Source organism: Halichoerus grypus, chromosome 1 (genome assembly GCF_964656455.1).
Source record: "Halichoerus grypus chromosome 1, mHalGry1.hap1.1, whole genome shotgun sequence".
In the NCBI taxonomy this organism is placed as follows: domain Eukaryota; kingdom Metazoa; phylum Chordata; class Mammalia; order Carnivora; family Phocidae; genus Halichoerus; species Halichoerus grypus.
The window spans coordinates 142,353,315-142,374,356 of record NC_135712.1 but is presented as its reverse complement, the minus strand read 5'-3'; the positions used below and the strand labels follow the sequence as shown (position 1 = coordinate 142,374,356).

The following is a 21,042-nucleotide window of genomic DNA, read 5'->3' as shown; positions in this document are numbered from 1 at the left end:
AAAACTGCCCCACAAGAAAAGGAGATAAAGAAAAATGACTCATTACATAGCTTGAACTCTAGTAAGACCGGGCGACAAAGCCCTCAGAGAAGTGTGTCTTGAAGGAGGGAATTCTCCCTTCCTAAATATGGTTTCCGATTTTTGAGGCAAAGAACAGGGCTTCTTGACATGAACGCTACCATCCCCTCTACTACAAGTTAGCTACAGAAATATAAAAACACGATGGGACCATAGTGTTTGTCTTACATTTACTTGGAAAATTAAGCAGCAAGGGAGCACGAAGACCAAAAAATGGTAAAATGACAGAAACACAAATTTGTGATGCTTTACAATGCCTCAGATGGTTTCATCTTTCTGGGCTTCCATTTCCGTAGTATCTGTAAAACAGGATAATTATACCCATTCAGAGGGTTGTTTCCAGAATTAAATATGACACCCAGGTGAAAGAGTTTTACATAAAGCACTCTATTAACATAAGGGGTTATTAAAAAATTATTGTAGCCAGACATGGTCAACATGTTTTCTTTGAAGTTATCACACTAGACTTTTTTCCCACTGGTGCTCTTTCCCTTGTAAGCCTCGAAAAGAATAAAGTCATTCAAATCCCTGCTCTTTTCTGTTTTCCTGACACTAGTTTTTTTTTTTTTTTAAGATTTTATTTATTTATTTGACAGAGAGAGACAGCGAGAGGGGGAACACAAGCAGGCGGAGTGGGAGAGGGAGAAGCAGGCTTCCCGCCGAGCAGGGAGCCCGATGCGGGGATCGATCCCAGGACCCTGGGATCATGACCTGAGCCGAAGGCAGAAGCTTAAAGACTGAGCCACCCGGGCGCCCCACTGACACTAGGTTTTGTTTTTTTTTTTTATATGCCTGGACAAGCTGGCAAATGACGATTTTTACGATGTTTGTTGTGCTTTTCGTATTCACTTAACAGCCACTTTAACAACAAGGGACATCTCATATGCTCCCAAGAGATATGTGCCAGAGAGGGCTGTGGGCAGAAATGTTCACGAAAATCAGGACCTTCCACTGCAGCCCTGGTCACTGCTGAGGAAGGGCACACAAGTGACTGCTTTCAACCAGCAGGATCATCAACTACCACCTCCAACCCGTTCATTTGCTCTTAACTTCAAGGCACTTCCATTCAGAGAGCACAAATGCCAGGTGGCTCCGTGATCACTTCGTGTAACATGGGAAGAAGTGACACTGGATCAATCAGATTTTCCCAAGATTTTCAGGGGCTCCCTCTAAAGACTCTCTCTTATTATTATTATTATTATCATTATTAATTGAAGTACACTTGGCATATGATATTGTATTAGCTTCAGGTGTACAACATAGTGATTTGACAATTTATAAAATGCTCACCATGACTTGTTTTAACATAAATTTTATTAAAGTACTGATCGTAATAAAAACAGTACATTGTATCAGAGGTCAAGGTTAAGATTCCTTTCCCAGAGCTTAAAGATGAATGTCTGAATAAAAATAGAGAAGAACAAAACTGTCTGACTGGCAGAACATGAGTAACACAGACATCTGACATTTAGTCAATTGCTTTTAAGAAGGAGTTATACCTTGAGGAGTAACAATGCCAATAAGCTTGGAGCAGAGGTAACTGTAGTTCCAACAGTTATTCAAGAAGCAAAAATGGAGCTATTAAGAAACTAGGTTCCTTCCTTGGCCCTGAAGATACCGTAAGTATTTCATTAATAAACTGGTAACAGGAGACACTCTTGAGTTTGATGAAATGCTTTGCACGGTGCTGCATAAGTGATTATGTAATGGCCACAAACATCCTCACCAACAGCATCATCAAAATCTTGAAAGAGAAATGCTTTCAGCAGTTTTGAAAGCTAACCAACAGTACATCAAATTAAAAGTATTCTATGTCAACCATTTCCCATAAGTGCCACAGAATATTAAGACATAAAATTCTTATTTCATGTCCTTTTTCCCCTAGGTAGAGCAGGTAGGGCACTGTTAGTCCATGCCTAAGTAATGTTATGAAGTCAGGGGTAGCTCCCCAATTTCCCTGGAGGAGGGGCTCCCTGGGTGACAATCCGGCTGGAAGAGAGGCGGGAGCCATGTCTGGAAGCTGTTGTTAAAACCAGGAGTCATCTTTGCAATAGGGGATGTCTTCCTTCAGGCAGGTAGAAGGGTGTCTTCAGATGCTCTCCACTGCACCAAAACCCCTTCGTTCAACTGCCCCTTCTCCAAGTATCCCAATGACAGGAGATACCCTACAATTCATAAAAAATGAAAGGCAGGAGTGGCAAAAAATTGTTCTGAGTCAGATAATACGATTTACTTTATGACTTTTTCTGGCGCCTACAGTTGTAACACGTTGGGTCCCCTACAAAAGAGTCACACACAAGAGGATAAATGAATCAAAGGCAGTCTGTGACGGATGGAAAAGCAACAGGCCTTAACACCCACAGACTGCAGCTCCCCCAAATTCACAGAAGCTAAAGACTGAAGGCAGAGGGAACCTCCCCTGCAAAGAGCAACTTACATGCCTCAGATCATTCAAAATTTCCCACAAGCCCATGGTTCCCTCTGGGTGGCTTTATTATAAATGACAAACCCTGATGACGCACTTGGTGGTGAGAAGGTAAACAGTCTAGAAAAAAATATACACACATAAATTTATATATATATATTTATGGAGATATATATATATCCTATCATCCCATCTTGGATTTATAAGGAGTTTCCCTGGCCTTTAAAAGTAATGAATTCTGGGGACGCCTGGGTGGCTCAGTCAGTTAAGTGGCTGCCTTCGGCCCAGGTCATGATCCCAGAGTCCTGGAATCGAGTCCCACATTGGGCTCCTTGCTCAGCAGGGAGCCTGCTTCTCCCTCTCTCTCCCTCTGCTTGTGCTCTCTGTCAAATAAATAAAATCTTTAAAAAAGAAAAAAAATAAATAAAAGTAATGAATTCTAAACAGCAACAATCTTTCAGTGAGAATGCACGGTGAGTGCTAGGGAAGAATCAGACAGAAGATTCTCCCTCAAAGAATTTTCATTCTAATAAGGGGCACAACTATATAGCTACAGGTAGCCTGGTGGCCAAAGCCACCTGAGTGCGGAAGCCAGGCCTATTGGTGAGGCTGTGAAGGGGAAAAAGAAGGGAAACTAACTAAAGTGTAACTAACTAAAGATCCAAGAGGGGAAATGGCATTTGCTCAGGCATTATTTCAGCATGGTGGAGGTATTGTAGGGCATGGGTAGAGAACGGGAAAATTGGGAGGAGCAGAACAGTCACCAGTTACAAATCTAAAAGCAAAAGGATGCGTGAGGACATCTAGTTCGAATGGAACCAGGGCCTGAGGCATGCGCCAGAGCAGAAAGGGAAATGGGAGAGAGGCCTGGCCGCATTCATGCATGTAATCATCAAACCGGTCCTGTGACCCATCGGTACACCTTAGGAACCAAGGATACTGACATGGCCCCTGACCTCAAAGAGAAAGTAAGGGCCATATAATCAATCACCTAGGATCCATAGAGAAGATCCATAGAAGGCTTTCTATCAGGAGCCACCTATTCAAAATGACGTATGGGGAGAAGATTTAACTGATGGCCGTGTACATGTATTAAAGAGAAAATGACGAAGGGTATCCATGGGCAGAAACCAATGAGCTTCTCACAGAGGACAGGAAACATGAGTTCAGACTTGCATTGTGGTAGCATGATTTAAGAGTAAAAATGAAACCAAATGGTTATGCATTTCATGTAACTAGGTTCCTGTTGTAAAAATTTGTCTGATTACGAGGTTCTAGGTGATAAGATGTACAGTTATTCTGATGAATAAGATGAGAGTTGATGCAGAAGGCAGCAACATGAAATACAGGTTTCTATGGAAACTTTTTTTCTGTTTTTTGTTTGGTTTTTTGCCCAGGACATTTACAATGTCAAAAGGAAAAAAAAAATTAGGAAATAAAATTATTTAAAAAATCAGAAAGAGGTGTGAGAACTGATTGTTGTAACGGCCAGAGACCAATAATTCTTAAATTTTATTTTATTTTTTTTTAAAGATTTTATTTATTTGACAGAGAGAGAGACAGCGAGAGAGGGAACACAAGCAGGGGGAGTGGGAGAGGGAGAAGCAGGCTTCCCGCCGAGCAGGGAGCCCGATGCGGGGCTCGATCCCATGACCTGATCATGACCCGAGCCGAAGGCAGGCGCTTAACGACTGAGCCACCCAGGCGCCCCGAGACCAATAATTCTTAAAGACAAAAGTAACTGAGGTGCAAAAAATTGCCTTATGGTGAATAAAATAGCAATCACTGAAAAAGCCATTGGTGGCACTCTGAGAACAGACTAAAATAAATGTTGAGGGATTCAAGAAAATTCAGTGAGTTCTCACTCGGCATCAACCAAATAAGTTTCTCAAGGCAAAAGATTTTTTTTTTAACGCTGAAGAGTAGAACCATGTCCTGAAAAATCTGACATTAATTCATTTATTTATTGGGTACATACTTTGTATACAGCACAGTGCCACATACTTTAAGAAATGCCAAGGTATAATAGCTCTTAATTAAGGCCTACAAATGTCAAGGCGGTCTATGATTAAATGCCTAATGAGTAAATGTGTTAAATGCAGAGAAACGAATCTCTAGGATCTACAGTTGTTGGCCAAGGGAAAGAGCCATGGAAGATGTTTTGGGTAAACAGACAGGATAAAACCAACTCACTAACCGATCTGACTTGCTGTCAGAGCGTTTGTTGCTACTAGCTTCAGTGTGTTAGTTACCTACAGTTAAAAAGGGGCCTTGTAGCCAGGGAGGAGTCAAAACACCCTCATAAAACTAGAAGCCACTCTCCCTGGAATCCTTCTCTTCCTCAGTGACAGAAACAAGTCTGATCTGATCCACCCATCACTGCAGATCCTTTGCTTCCTCTGTGGAAGATGCTTTAATGTTATTGGAGCGGCACTTCTCAAACTTCAGTGCATATGTACAGGAGTCACCTGGGGATCTTGTTAAAATGCTGATTCTGAGCAGGCCCAACATTCTGCATTTCTAGTAATTCTCAGTGATGCTGATGCTGCTGCTCTCTGGACCACCCTTTGAGTAGCAAGGCATTAGAACATCTTCAGCTACTGTTATCAGGGGATGATACAAAAGCATCGTTTTGGGGTCAGAATGCTTGAGTTCCAGATTTGAACCTCAGTGCATATTATAACTCACAATAGGTAGATGTTAAATGAGGCTCGTGAAGGGGAGAGAAGGTAGAACAAGCAGGGCTTGCTGGAGATGATGGAAAACAGAAAACAGCAAAAAAGAAAAGACTGGCTGGTTTGGGGCTCCTTGGAATAAACAGGTGAGAAAAGAGGCAATACAAATTATATAATTAATTATAATAGGAACTATAAGACTAAAAGAGTGCCCAGGAAGTGCTGAGATTGTTAGAAATTATTTTACAACAATGTAATTTTAGGGATTCCTGAATAGTGAATGCAAAATGTGACTGCTGGTTGTTGTAGTTGTTGTTTTTCCTTTTCACACATTTGAGGTCAAATTTTATCATCGTTTTCCCCCAATACAATGGGTTTTAGAAAACAAAACATAAGAGTGATATGTAGTAACAAGATAGTCATTCAAAGCAATAGTTAGAAGATTTCTTCTCTGTGCTAAATGGTGTAGGCAGACCATACAGAAATGCAATTATGGGGTTCATAGCTACTCCCCTGCCTAAAAAAGCGGTCTGCAATCTGCCAATCTGTAGCAAATTCTGTCTTTTCTCAGAATATTTTAAGAAAAGTGGTGAAAAATCTTTGAAAAGCCAGAGAAGACTAATTATATTCAGACGAGTTTCCTTTCTTTTCCCAAAAAACATAGGCACTTCTTTAGGACTTTCTTTTCCTAGACATAGCAAAGTATTTCATAATTCTCTTCCTCAGGAAAAACCTTCACAGACACTTCAACCAATTCAGAGGAAGGGGAGAATGAGAACACCATAATTAATGAACGAGAAACAGTATTACCACCAAAACCAAGTAAGCCTTTTCTTCAGCAAGGAAGAAGTGCTAGCTCAAGTAAACATGCTATTTAGTCACGGTGTATGCTCAGGCACCTGTACCAGGAAATTTTCAAAATAACTATGGTTTCTTTTTCTTTTTTCAATAGTAGTCATCTCCAACAAACTCCAAGTGGATGTTTGTGGTATGTGTCTGTTCTGACCTGTTATGACTTTTGAGTTTTCTACTTCAATTAGTTAAGGATTATGTTTTTCGGTCAACTTCAATGGTTTCCTCCACTAAGCTACAAAATGAAACATTTCAGAACAGAATAAATTGAAAATCTCATCTAGTCCAATTCTTGACACTGTACCTAGAAAAAAATGAGAAATACTGGGGCCAAGGGACTTGAACAGACCACCCGGACACCTTGGTTGCCAGTATAACATATTTTAGTCTTCACCAGCTGTCTCCTAGGCACAGTCTTCATCTCAAACTAAGGGTCAGATCTGGGTTTCATTCAAGATCAAGGTTCTGTGATAATTACATATTTACAACTTCTTCTCTACTTGGCATGGGGCCTCTAAACTAGGAAAATAATGAAGGGTGTAGTTAAACCTGGGGAAAAAAAGTTTGGGTTTGGTGATGTAACAATGCAGACTTCAGTCTCTGTATGGGGGTGGGGGTAGGGAAGGAGGCATTTTTATTTATTTTCTAGACCAACAAGCAAATCCTACCATTAAGCACAGGGTTGGGTCTCGTGAAAGCTGAAGCTTTTAAATTTCAGGGGCACTTTTTAAGAAAAAGGATATAAAAATTAAGAATAGAAATTTAGGTATGAAAGTGAATACTTAGAATTTAAAATGTCATCTTACAAATTGCAAATTTTAAAAAGCTACAAATACCACAAACATAAAATTTTAAAAGAAAAAATTATTTTTATTAATTAACTACCTGACGTATCCCTGAAATATGTTTACTATCTTTTTTGATTGCATACTCTTTGATTGCCTCTTCCAGTGATATTTTGTAATATTCTCTATAGAGAGAATAGAAAAATAATTCAGTCTTTCCTCTAGAACTGTTGATCAGAATTTGTAATTTATTTTTGAATAGTTTCGAAAAAGTTTCAGCTTCATCACTCATTTTAAGTGATATCCTATAAATGCTCTGAAGTGTCTCTAAATTTGGGAAAACCTCCATCAAGTTTCTTTTATATGGTGAGTTATAATATTCAAGGCACTGCAAGATTTCTTAAATATTCTTGGACTTGACTGACACTCACTAAGCACACTGCCAGTCTCCCTTCCATGGCCAGGAGATGGGTCTATACCAGGGATAAGCCTTGAAAGTTACATTCCATTCACCTCATGGTGAATCCACCTTGGCATACCATATATATCCCCCACGTATTTATGCATCCCTGAATTCCCCCAATCCTTCCAAATAAAGGGGTGGTTTTGTTCGGAATACCTAAAAACTCCTTGATGGCATAAATACTCCATGATTCATCAACTGATGTATATACTGCATTTTCCCATTGAGGTCACAAGACAGGCATGATGTTTGATTACCTGGTGTATGAATCAAATGTTATTTTATTTAGCTAAAGAAATTAAATGGGATAATAAATGAAAAACATTAAAGCATTAGAAATATGTTGGACATTACCATTAGTTTTCTTAACCCCTATGTTCCCCCACCACCCATGCTACAATAGAGAACAGTATGTCAATTGAAGCGGCCTAGTCTCAGTATTGTATATAATATAACAATTAGAGGCCGGGTCCCTAGACCAGACCATCCTGGTTCCAACCCAAGCATAATCATTTGCTAAGTGGGTGGCCTTTGCTAAGTTATCTAAACTCCAAAGGACTTATAATGAGTATTATAAAATCTACCTCATGGAGTTGTTTTGAAGATTAACTAATAGAGACGTAGTGCTCAGCATGATCCAGGCAGTAGCAAGATCTCAATAAGTGGGCTCCATACATTACTGGGAAACCAGTCTAAGAAGGCTCATGAATAATGCTTCCTCAAGAGAGGGACGCCACTCACAGGGAACATGAGGCCAATTCAATTTCCCTATGTAGAAAAGTTCCACAGAGTTTTAGGATGACCAGTAGTCATCCACAAAGCAGCAGAGTGAGTTTCCTCCAAAGTTAGTGAATCCTCTGTAATGATTTACAGCTTTCACAGATAAGACCTGCTGGGGCATATGCTTAAAGTATGCACCTGACCCCATATTTTCCTTTGAAACATTCATGTTTGTTTTGCCAACTCCCTGGCTCTCTAAAATGTATAGTTTTGACAATCCAATACTTTTATAATGTCGAAGGGCTTTTTACTTCTTAACACTGTTCTAATGTTCTTGTTTTCCTTACAGAGGCTTGAGAAGGCTATGAATCACTCAAATAAATATTTACAATAGTAGAAAAAAACATCCAGAGAAGTTTCACCTTGCCCTAGTGTTCCTAATACAGGGAGGAAAGGCTACTACAGCACTGGGAAATCTTTTAAAAAAGTGTATAAGTGAAATAGCAGACAGAACGAGTCAAATTAATAGAACTAAGGTTTCCTTCAAGAAAATACAAACTATGAAAACCCGAATTTCACAAAGAAGATGCAACATTATGATCACAAACAGTCTTAGCTTTTTCATTAATGACCAGTCTCTCCAGGGAGAACATAACACAATCAACAAAAACCAATCTGGTGCCCCATACCTCTGCAAAGGAATGTTGTTCCAATGGCATCGGAAGACCCAGGGTAAGGACAAATGAAGGCCCACATACCATAGATCAAAATATTGGAAGTTATAAATTAAGTGGAGAAACTGTCGCATAAAATAGGTTTTGTCCTACCCTGACTAACAAATGTATCTTCATAATACTTTGGAAGACCAAGTATAATTGTTAAACTCTTGAACTATTCAAGTCCCTTTCTGGAACTGGGCGTTTTGGGTAAACACTGTCCCAGGCCTGGCCAATCATACACCTTCCTCTTTCGATGCCTGCTCCATCCTGTACCAAGTGGGGCCTCGTAAGATATGCATGGACGCCCACGTTGTAACACATCCCTGCACACACCCCACACAGCTACAGCTCCCCCGTAGCCACAGAGGCCCAGTCTTCTCACCCCATGGACAGGGGTCTGACTTTAGAAGACCAAAGGCAGTGCCCTCTAAGACCCAGGGCAGAGGCCCCTTTTGCCCACATACTAGGCCTACATTTTAATTGAGCTGAACAAATTGGGGGGGGGGGGGCATCTCATCATATAAGAAGAGAGAAAAGAAAGGAAAAGAAAAGAAAAGAAAAGGACAGAAGGAAAGGAAGGGAAGGAAGGAAAGGAAAAACAGGAAAAAGAGGGGCGCCTGGGTGGCTCAGTCTTTAAGCGTCTGCCTTCGGCTCAGGTCATGATCCCAGGGTCCTGGGATGGAGACCCGCATCGGGCTCCCTGCTCCTTGGGAAGCCTGCTTCTCCTTCTCCCTCTGCCGCTGCTTGTGTTCCCTCTCTCGCTGTGTCTCTCTCTGTCAAATAAATAAATAAAATCTTTAAAAAAAAAAAAAAGGAAAAAGAAAGGAAGAAAGAAAGAGAGAGAGAGAGCTGCATGTCTTGACAGCAGACAGCCTTTCCCACCTACATCCTCAGGAGTCACGAGCACTTACTCTGCAGCTAAACCCATTCTAATGAACTAAGCTCCAGCCCTGTAAACAAAACAAAGATGCTAGGGAACCCTTGAAAGCCTAAGGGGGAGATCCTGAGTTGACTACATCTAAGGAGGCAGTTGCTTCATGTTGAGTGCCAAGACCTAAAAAGCTGATCATAGCAAGTAAAAGACCAGATCCTACCATGAGGAGAAGAACCTTAACCACATACCAGTTTTCAAATTAGTGGGACCTCAAGAGTCAAATCATCCGCCTTTGTTATGTTCGATAAATTCTGTTCTCGCTGCCCTCAACCAACAGTTGTTTGAGGCCTGTACACACATGCTGGTCCTACGTGCCTGGAATCTGGGGGTGTACAGTACACAGCTTTGAAAACGGTGCTTGTCCAACTGCTGTAAGCGATCGAACCATGGGTCACATGAGGTGGCTCCTGCCACCCAGACCCCATGATAAGACTAGGAAGAGTAGAGTTTCCTCGTAAAGAGACGGTCTTATCTTGATTTTCTATGGTACAGAGATAGTCAGGAAGGAGGCAGATCACGCAAGCCAAGCAAATCGGGAAATCAGGAGCACTGAATTGATGGTATCAGATGGTAAGTTTCCCCTTCTCAAACACGATGACTCTTTACCCCTTCCCTAACTTCCATCTCAACATATGTACTCACAGATCCACTATGTAAAAGAGCCTAGCAGAATGCAAGCAGGGCAAGCTGAGAACGCACGCATACACACACACACACAGGCAAACTTCAAGCGACCTTGAGCAGACTCCATCTTCCCCATTTATAAATAAAGATAATAAAACTTATCTTGCAGGCTTCTTCTGAAGATTAAATTAGATAAGTCATCTCAAGCAGCTGGCTCAGAGCAGATTTTCTAATGTTAGTTTCCCTTCTCCCCACTTCTCCCTGAGATGAGCCAATGTGCCTGCTCAGCGTTCTAAACCCTTCTGACATGCCAGGCAAGGAAGGAGAATCATCATATTGCCTCAGTCAGAAGCAACAAGTACCTGGGGAGCAAAACATGACATGAAAAAGAGGGAGCACAAAATAAGTATTGAGCATTCTTACTACTAATGTGTATCTGCTAAGTCATTTCCACTGAAAATCATGTGTTAATTCGGCTGAAGCCACACATGAGGAGCTGGAGGGCAGAAGCTAACAAGGTGGCAGAGTTATGCTTTTATGTGGAAATTGGCTAAATAATGCCATGCTCTAGCCAGGAAGTATGTTTCCTCTGCACCCTATTTTAAACTGTTTTGGTGGTTTGCATCAGACCTAAATAATATCCACACTGCTCTGCAACAGACAGAAGCTGCTGCAGGCCCACACTTCCCTTCGCCCAACTCTGCTTCACCGCTTATAAACCAAAACATCAAACCCTGATGAAAAAAGAAACTTAAAAGCTAAATTTAGATTTCAGCACTTCATTTTTAACGAAAGTCTCCTTTCGACAACCTTCTAGAGAAAAAAAAAAGAGAGAGAGAGAATTCAGTATTTACTGGAAAATTTCTTTGGTGAAACCCTAAAGTTTTGGAATGGCTTAGAATGCCTTACACCAGTTCAAAATGTATAGCTAAAGGGACTGGATGAGAACTTTCCATCATGTTTGTGAGAAGTTGAAGCATCTCTTTCCATATCTCATCAGAATAAAAAAAAAAAAAACACCAATTACATACTATAAAAACAGCCAAACTGCCCACTTAGATCAGAGCCAAAACTATTCTAACTAAAAGGAAGATTTTACCATTCAGAGCAAACTCCCAATAAACAGGGGCTGCCTGGTTGTTAAAATGCTTGCCCTGGATTGTACCAGCAGCTCAGCTCAACATTTCCTGGGTGCTAGGTGATGTGTCAGGTCCTTGGGGACGCTGGATGTGGAGAAATTAACAAGATACACCCCTTGCCTTTGAGAGGTTTGCTTGGCAAGGGAGTTACATAAAGATATAATTTTGGCTATTGTTATGAGATAAGAGAGAGGTCTGTCCCCAGGAGGGCATGTTCAGCTCAACCCCGGGGCATTCAAACAGGTTTCCTTAAGCAGATGACACTTGAGTTAAGTCTGAAAGACAGGGAAAATTATTCGGGTAAGGAGTTCCAGACAGATAGCAGCTTGAACAAAGGCACTAAAAGGCCTAAACTGCTCAGGGAATGTGTATGCAGGATGATAAGGATACAACTGGAAAGTGTGAGCCTTAGTGGGATATGAAGTCTCAGAATCAAATGGCAACCAAATCATGGAGGACCTATTGAGGCCTGATTAAGGAGTTAATAGTAATAATGAAAGCTGGTATTTACTGAGCACTTACTATGTTGCAGGCACTGTGTTAAGCACTTCAAAGCATTATCTCATTTAATCTTCACCATAACTCCATAATCCCCATTTTACAAATGGGTTTGGAGGTTAGAGAAGGAAGGGGACTGTGTCCCCTTACACAGCCAGTAAATGGAAGGTGGGTCTGGAACCCAGGAGGCCTCCATTCCAAAGCTTGTATCTTGAAGCCTCTCCTCAAAAGAAAGACTGGATGCGCACATTGGGTCCACCACATTGGCTACAGAATGGAGGACTGGAGTGGCCCAAGTGGGGGCCTATAACATGGCCATAGGAAAGAACAGATCAATGAAAAGAAAGAGGTTCAGAGGGACTGAGAAAAAAAACATTCAACTTGCATCCCTCCAAGTGCATTCAACAACCAAATGGCTTTTGAAAAAGGGGTCTAGAGAATAAACCACCAGTATTCATTAATGCTTTCAAGTACACAGGGTTAAACTATATGTCCTTGTCTTTGCCTTTAACACCCTCCCATACGTTAAACTGTCTTATTCATTCAGGATAGTGTCTCCAGGTCCGAGCCTCCTGCCTGGTACAAGGAGATGCTCTATAAATACGCTGAAAAGGACAAAGGAGTAATGGCCGCTTTTTACAATGGCACCAATGAGGTGTCATTCTTAACTGGAAAAAGGGGTTAAAAAATAAAGAAAAATTTTAAAAGTTGTGTTGATAACTAAGGATTGGCAAACTAAAATGGAAACCATGTAGCAGTTAAGGTAGCTACACAGACAATAATGAGGACTCATCACCATGGGGCGCTACCTTGAAAAAAGGCAATAAATCCAAAATAGGATGAGAATTTTGTATAGACCATAACTGGTGAAAAATAAGATGTTATTAAAGGAAGTGGCCGAGAGGGTAAAAATGCGTTTTCTGAAAAGCAACAGACCAAAGATCAAATTCTGGGCCTAGTGATCTCTAGTCTCCGACCTTGACAAAAATAAGTACATCATTAACATGACTTTAGGTAAGAAGTTTATCTGTATGACACTATTACCAACACTGAGTCCTCAACAGCAATCTCTTGTTAGGTATTTGAAAAGTAACAGTCACATTTTTCAGATCTGAAGAGTTTTCTGACATTTAAGATTTCCCCCTAAAGAGTTAATTACTTAATTTGGGGCATTTAGGAAGGGTGGATCTACAAAACAAAAAAAAAATTTTTAAAAAGGTTTTAAGTACATTTCTTAGTGAAGTTTGTTCTTATACTGAAACCCTTTGCCCGCTTATCAATCTACTGAACAGAAGATGGGCTTTTTTAGGGGGCCTAATAGGATGCTGTTAGCCATCTCATTTCCTCATATCTTATCACACAGTAAGGTATTTTGAAAAATATCTTGATGGTTTACCAGTTATTTTAGAAAAATCCTGAAACCGCTTACTTACATGGAAAATTAAAATGGAAATGGAAGTAGGTTTCTCGTTTTCATTATAGCTAACTTCAACCTTCCAGTGTCTTTGAAAATTTAATTTCAAATGAACGCAAATTCCAAAATGATTCCTTAGTTCAAATTTGGAAACTTTAATTCCATCAAAATATGAAATCTGTGGGTTTTTTAAAACTGTTCAAAAGTCCAAATAAAAAGCCACTAGGCTTTTAAGTTAATTGTTTAGAAATGTGTATATAGATGAAATGAAACTGACTCATGAACTACCGAGTCTGGAATTTGAAAATTCATAAATCTTATCCTTGTAAACAAAATCTAACGAAATCAGGGTCTGCTGATTTCCTTCTTTCGTAACCTGAAACAAAAGTTTTAATGATTTTTAACATGCTCAGAAAATTAAGGGTGCCATTTAAAATCTTTATTAGCAACATATAACTCAGTTTTTAAGTGTCTGGGAGTATAATCAGAGACACTTGAACATGCTGGTGCTGCAACGTAGGAAAACATCCAAAAATGAGACACTAGGACTTTATTAAACTCAAATCTGGGTTAGGATTTTTTGTTTACAACAGTGCTTCTTCCTCATTCCATTCGAAACTCCCATCTCCATGCCACCTTCAATAAGAAATACCATTTTAAAAAAGTTCTCAATCCACTTCAAATACTCTTGAAACGTACCATTTAGAACCTGGTGCTTATTTCTTCTAGACAAACCTAAAGGTAAGTCTGCCCCTGGCCCTTGGTAAATAAAGCGAGCGCCTCAGGGTGATGTGGGCTATCAGGGCATCTCCAAGTCACCAAAGGGGCAAGAAAGCGACAAGATGTCACAGATGAAGGAGCTGTAAGTTATCCAAATCTAACCATTTTACAGATGAGGAAGCTGAGGCCCTCAAGGTCCAAGTACTCAGTTCACCCAGACCTCAGCTGCAGATACGCAGTTATGTGGATCACTGCTGCCAAAAAATAATAAATTTTAAGGTCTCCGGGGTTCGGTACTTTCCATAACAAATAATTAAGAACTCAATTCCTGCATTTTTCACCTCCGAAAACCTCCCCGAGTGGGTAGCTCAGGGACAGTTACGAATTTAACTTTTCCGTTTCCCTCAAAGGACGCTTGCAGAGAACCATCACCTCCGGGAAGGCAGGGCTGTCTCGCTCCGGGCAACATCTCCAGCACCCAGCACCTAGCACCTAGTAGGCACCGAGTTAATAATTCCAGCCTGCCACCTGACAATCCCCGCTCCCTACCCCACCCGCGCCCAGCCATCGGTGGAGCCAGATAACTTTCTTTTGGAAATTGCCTGGTTCCTTGAAACTTTCATACGGTGACTCCCGGCCAAGAAGCCGGCCTGGGGGAACGTGCGGCGCCTTCCGGGAGCCAAGGCTGGAATCACTGGCCACTGAAGGGGGTGGCTGGCCGAGACCTGGGTGGGCACGCAGCATCGCCCCGGGCCGCGGCGACCCCAGGTGCGCCAGCTGCTTTGGCGGCCTCGGCGGCCTCCGCTCCGGGCCGCGGCTCCCCAGCCTCCTTCAGATGCCCAAGCAACTTCTCAAACTTCCCTTTCCGGGGGTGGGGGCTCGCCTCGAACGCGGCCGGCACAACGCCTTTCCTGCCCGCACAAAGGGGGCCCGACGTGCCCAGCGCCCCTTCCCCTTTAACTTTCCTCCTCTTTTGAAAGAGAAACTCACACCCTGGCGCCTCGGGGAGCCGGGCTGCGTGGGTGCCGCCGAGGGAACTTTCCCGTTTCCGCCCGAGCGCCGGGGGCCGACTGTCAAGCGCAGCGGGGACCCCCGGCGCCCCGCCGAGCCCGCCTGGGGGCCACTCACCCGACTTCTGAACTTGCGGCGGGATCGTGCTGGCGATGCGCGTCCACAGGACGATGTGCAGCGGCCACAGGCCCCTGAGCAGCCCCCGACCCATGGCAGCCCCCGCCGCTCGTCATAGACCGAGCCCCGAGCGCAGCGGACGGCGCCTCCCGGAGCCCCGGCTGCGCCTCCGCGCCGCGCCCTCTCGGGACCCCGCGCCGGCCGGCCGGGCAGATGCGCGGGCCAGATGTGGCGCCGCTCGCCAGCCGGGAGGGGGCCTGGAGGCCGGCGGGGCGCGGGGAGGCCCCCGGCGGCCGAGGGGAGCTGCGCAGGAGGCCGGCTCCTGCCCCTGGCGAGCGCGCGCGCGGGGGTGTCTTCGGTCGGTGCGCGCGAGTGACTCACTCAACTTCACCCGGGCGCCGCGGGGGAAACAGGAAACTCCTCGCCAACAGCTGGGCAGGACCTCTCGCCGCCCGAGAGCCTTCTCCCTCCACTCGGCTTCCAGCCCTCCTCTCTCTCCTGACTGCCAATCATGTCCCCGAGACCGGCCCCTCCGAGGGCTCTGGCAAACTTTCAGCTGCCCCCACCGCCCTCAGGAGTTCCTGGCTCCAAGTATTTACCCCGGCGTGACTGAGGGCACGCGTTTCAGAAGGGAGCTGAACACACACAGTGTATACGCTTCCCAGAGCACCCCCACGGAGCATCTTCCGCCTCCCCACAACCTTCTTTGCATTGTTCCCAGGTGCTCCAGAATTGTGTTTTCCAACTCCCAAGTGCCTGAGCCCACGGGGGGATGCTGAAAGCGGAGCTGTGAGCACATTTTTGTTTCAGATCGAATAGTAAGTAATGCCTCACTCAACTTAGGTTCCGGTTACACAGACAGACACTGCCACATTGCAAAATGTTTTGCTTACTGTAGGTCCAAGTCCGGAAGTTTTTTTCCCCAAACTGTACTGTGCGTATGGGCCACCTGAGTATCTTGTGAAAATGCGGGTTCTGATCCAGGACATCCAAGCTGCGGCATTTGTGATGAGCTCTTGAGTGCTGCCTCCTATTTTGAATTGCCCCTTCTTGGGGGTGCTTCAGTAAGTGAAACTGAGCAGCCGCCACAGAATGATAGTGGTGGGATATGTTATGTTGAGAATGTAGCGAGTATGGCAGAAAATGTCAATAGAAAAGTGGCCTGGGAGTCAGCTCAGTGCCAGGGGTTTGCATTCCAATACTGCCTGTGAAGAGAGACAGTCCTTAGCTTCTCCTCTGCGGAAAGGGAAACAAGGGCAGCAGGACCTGATAGACTTTCAACCCTCCCTTCTTGCTGGGGTGACCAAGTTTGCCCTCAAGGATCCTGGTGTACACCTTTGAAGTTTAATTATTAAAGAACCCCCTTTTTGTTTCCCATGCTTCTTGGTTGGGTAAGGAATTATATGCTCATCTTACTTCCAACTCGCAAAGATTTAGATTCTGTCTAGTTTGCTGGCCAGGAGATCTTCCAGCAGGTCACACAATGAACTTCCTTTATCTGAGATGAGAGAAAGATTATTTGCAGAGGCAGGTGGCCAGGCTCACCGGGAAGAAAAGCAAATAGCTCTCCCCGGAAACCCAACTCCAGAAAACTTCCCTGTCAATCTAAAGGTTCATTTGCTTGATCCCGAAACTTTAAGTCTCGTCACCACTGGTTCCCCCAACATTGAGGCTGCCTCTGAATGTCTCTTAGGAAAAGACCGTTTCCCAGCTCTTGTGTTCAGGATGCCGGAAGGACAGGGAAATCAGGAGCGCTGGGCATCTTCTTGCTTACCAAATAGCCTTGCCAAAGCGGGGGCCACTTTAGCCATGGAGGAGAGTTGTGTTCAAAATCTGCTTCTTGCCATTTCCTCCATTGCCACCCCCCCTGTACCACTGCCATCCCTAGGGCGGGGGGTCTCCCAACCACCCAGCCCCAGTCAGGGCCATTCTGGGCCCTGTCACCCAATCTCTCAACTCAGAGCCATTTTTCAGAATGTAAACCTAATTATACCAGCCCTCTGATTAAATTCATTCAGTGCCTTCCCACTGCTCTTGAGATAGAGGTTAGAAACCAGATCCTTCAATGCCCTTCCTCTCTGGTAACCTTTCATTGGGCCTCTCTTCCTCTCCTGCTGAGAGCCTTCTCAAAATTCATAGAGCATACCCACTATTCCTCCTGCACAGAGCCTTCCCCAGGGCACCCTTCCCTTTCTCTGTCCTTCTTTTCCTCTTCATCCAGCCAACCCCTGGTCTTGCTTGGATCAATCCTAACTTCCTGGATGGGCAAGCTTTCGCTGACCTCCCTGAATAGATCTTTCATTATAGGTTCTCTTGGCACCTTATTTTTCTCATTTTTAGCACTTACTACAGCTGTGGTTTTATGATGATTCTGTGTCATTCTTTCACTTCTATTCCTCTCCCCCACTCAAGTCCAAAGTTTTTGAGGACAGGGATTAAATTTGTTCCCCTCCATTCACTGTTGTATCCTTAGTACCTAGCACATAATAGGTGTTTAAAAAATACCTGTTGGATGAAGGAAAGAATGAGGTAATAAAGATTCAGAAGAAAATTGGACTTCATCATCCTCGCTATTTCACAACTCTGGAGAAGGCATTCTATTACCTGCTAAATTGAGATGTAAACCGGCTAGATTTTAGCTGAGGTGATGTCACTATTACTTCCTTTTCTTTAAAAAGGAGAAGGGTGTGGGTTTTTTTCTTTTTTCTTTTTTTCTAAATTTGCCCAAGTTCCTCTGGGCAGTATACATATACTTCCTTACTCACCAAAACACACTGAGAGGCAAATAAAAATGCCCAAGGGATTCCAAAGGCTTTCTTTTCTATACTTATTGCAAAGACAGATGTTTTTCACTGTTAGAGGCCAGGTTTGAGATATTCAGTTCCATGGTGGAGTATTTAACTGGTGGTCTTTGTCATCATGTATCACAAATGTTGATTTTAATTTTGTTTGCCTTTCACATTTCTGATTTAATCCCCAATCTCCTGTGAAATTGAGAGTCTGAAGTCAGCACTGCCAAGTGCAAACTCGCCCTTTAGAAACCGTCACAATGAAATCAGAGACTTGTAAACTCACACATACTGCAATTTGGCGATCTTAAAAATTTGTCAATATGACCCTCCTTTTGGGATTCTTGCTGAAAGAGAAGTCTGATACTCTCCATTAAAACATTGTTTTCACACAGAGTTGTATATTTGCTTCAATATAATTTTCAGCTAAGATACGTATGCAAAAATTGGGCCATTTGCAGATAGAAACAAAAATTAAAAGCTCAACTCAGGACTTAAAAAAAAAAAAAGTAATTTTTAGGCCCTTACCAAGTTGAAAAACAATAAAAACCAAGTCAAACCGAAGTTAAACAGCTTGAGTGTCTCCATATTTCCAGTTTTACGAACTCTGAGCACACACACACACACACACACACACACAACAATTGGACTGAATCAAAATGTAGTTAATTTAAGCCCTGCATTTTCCAGTTGTGATGAGGCAAGAACTTTCTACTCCCCTGAACTTCTTGACATGCAGCTGTTGAGGTTACTCACAACCAAAGCAGTTGATGGGGAGACTCCTCTCCATATAAATCAAGCATTCTGCATTCTCAGCTCTTAGCTCTTGACCAATTTTCCTGCTATTGTGAAGCAGACCGATGAACACTGAGACAATAGTGAATGTGTGAGGATCATCCCCAACCCCCTCAGAGTCATACACAGGTTAGCTCCTCCAGGAAATAGTTTGTGATTCCTCCAGCTTAAACTGATCCCTCCTCGGGGCGCCTGGGTGGCTCAGTTGGTAAGCGTCTGCCTTCGGCTCAGGTCATGATCTCAGGGTCCTGGGATCAAGCCCCACATCGGGCTCCCTCATTGGCAGGAAGCCTGCTTCTCCCTCTCCCACTCCCCCTGCTTGTGTTCCCTCTCTCGCTATGTCTCTCTCTGTCAAAAAAATAAATAAATCTTTAAAAAATAAAAAAAAATAAACTGATCCCTCCGCTCCCAAGGAGAACCCGAGGAGCATTTAGTTTATTTAACCTATTTTTTTAATGTTTATCCCATTCTGACATGGAGTGCATTATAATTATTCATTAGTTTCTGGAATCCTACCCCACCAACTGTAAGGTCCTTAGAAGCATAGATTATTCCCTTTTCAACTTTGAACCACATTTGGCACCTGACTGTACTCAATGTATGTTTCTTGTCTTCGATAAAGGGAAAAAATGAGAGTATCTGTGTTTCTAATCCATCCCCTTGCTTGCAATTCTTCACAGATATTAATAAAACCTGCAATTATACCACAGGTTTAGAGACCTTTTTAGAGAAAGCATGAATAGTTTCTTTTGGAGAAAACATAGCTTTGTTTTAAATTACAAAAGTTAATATATGGTAACCGTAGGTAGAAAAAAATCTGAAATACAGATAAGCCAAAGGCAGAAAATAAAGATCCTTCACTCTCTCACCCAAAGATAATCACTTGTTAACATTTGGGAGCACGTCCTTGCTGTACTATTCTAAGCTTCACTTTACGGGTGAAGAAACTGGGGATTACAGAGATTAAGTAGTTGGCAAAGGTCACATAGTTAGTGTGGGACAGAGCCCAGGTTTAAACAGAGGCCTGTCACTAGCTCCAGAGTCTGCACTCTAGAGTAAATTAATCAAGGGATTGATCCTAACCACCTGACCAGCCTGATCACCACAGTATTTTGGGTGACTCAAGGTTGATTGGAGCCACCCTTTACTATCACTACTTCCTCATCTCTTATTCATTAATCAACCCATGGCAGTCACTTCTCCATTGGAAAGTTCTTTAGCTTAGCTCACATCTTGTCTTCAACTTGTACAACCGGTGGGCACGTTCCAGTCAGTGGCTTACCTGCCCTCTTTCTCTATTGCCTTGGATACTACTAGCATGCTCACCTCTCTTCCTTGGCATTCTCTCTTCTTTGACTTCCATGTTGCTTTTGCATTCCTATGTTATGGACTGAATAATACCCCCCACCAAATTCATATGTTGAAACCCTAACCTACAATATGACTCTATTTGAAGATAGGAACTTTAAAGAAGTAATGAATGTTAAATGAGCTCAGAAGGTTAGGGCCCTAACCCAATGTGACTGATATCTTCACAAGAAGAGAAAGGGACACCAAGGAAGCAGATGTGTACACACAGAGAACAGGCCATGTGAGGACACAGTGGAAGGCAGCCATCTGCAAGCCAAGAAGAGAGGCCTCAGGAGAAACCAAATCACCAACACCTTGATCTTGAACTTCCAGCCTCCCGAACTGTGAGAAATAAATTTCTGTTGTTTAAGCCACCCTATCTGTGGTATTTTGTTATGGCAGTGCTAGCAGACTAGTGCACCCCATTTCCTGCTTGCTTGTCCAGCCATTCCTTCTCAATATCTCAACAGGTTTATTTTCCTCCACTTACTGGTTAGACGCTAGTCCTTACCAGTTCTGTTCTCTGCCCCTCTCATTCTTCCTGGGAGCACATCTATTTCTATGGCTGCGCTGATACATGATGATCTCCAAATCTAATCATCAAGCTCTAATTACTCACCGAGGCTACCATTATTCCAATCGCCTACTCTACTCTTCATGGATGTTTCACTGGTGTTGCACACACTCATTATTCTAAAATCGGACTCCAAAATGGATGTCTCCTTGGTACATTCCCCATATCCAGAAATGGTTCAATCTCCACTGGGTAACTCAATCCAGAAACACTAAAAATCAGCTAAGAGTTTGCTTCTATTTTAGCCTCCTGAACTAAGTAGGCATTGGGGTCTATCTATTCACTTTCTATATATCTTTTGAGTCTGTGCTGTTCTCATCCCACCACCGACATGTTTTGGTTCTGTCTCTTGTTACTTCA

At 43.0% G+C, this 21,042-nt stretch overlaps 1 protein-coding gene across 1 annotated transcript in view; it reads right to left on the bottom strand.

Moving 5' to 3' along the window:
- The window catches only part of TGFBR2 (transforming growth factor beta receptor 2), an 88,760-nt gene extending 73,237 nt beyond the window's left edge, over positions 1–15,523 (bottom strand). The window contains exon 1 of the mRNA XM_036084206.2: positions 15,175–15,523. Coding sequence (XP_035940099.1) covers positions 15,175–15,268 — 94 coding nt within the window. The 5' untranslated portion in view covers positions 15,269–15,523. The remainder of the gene's footprint in view (positions 1–15,174) is intronic.
- Positions 15,524–21,042: the final 5,519 nt, after the last annotated feature.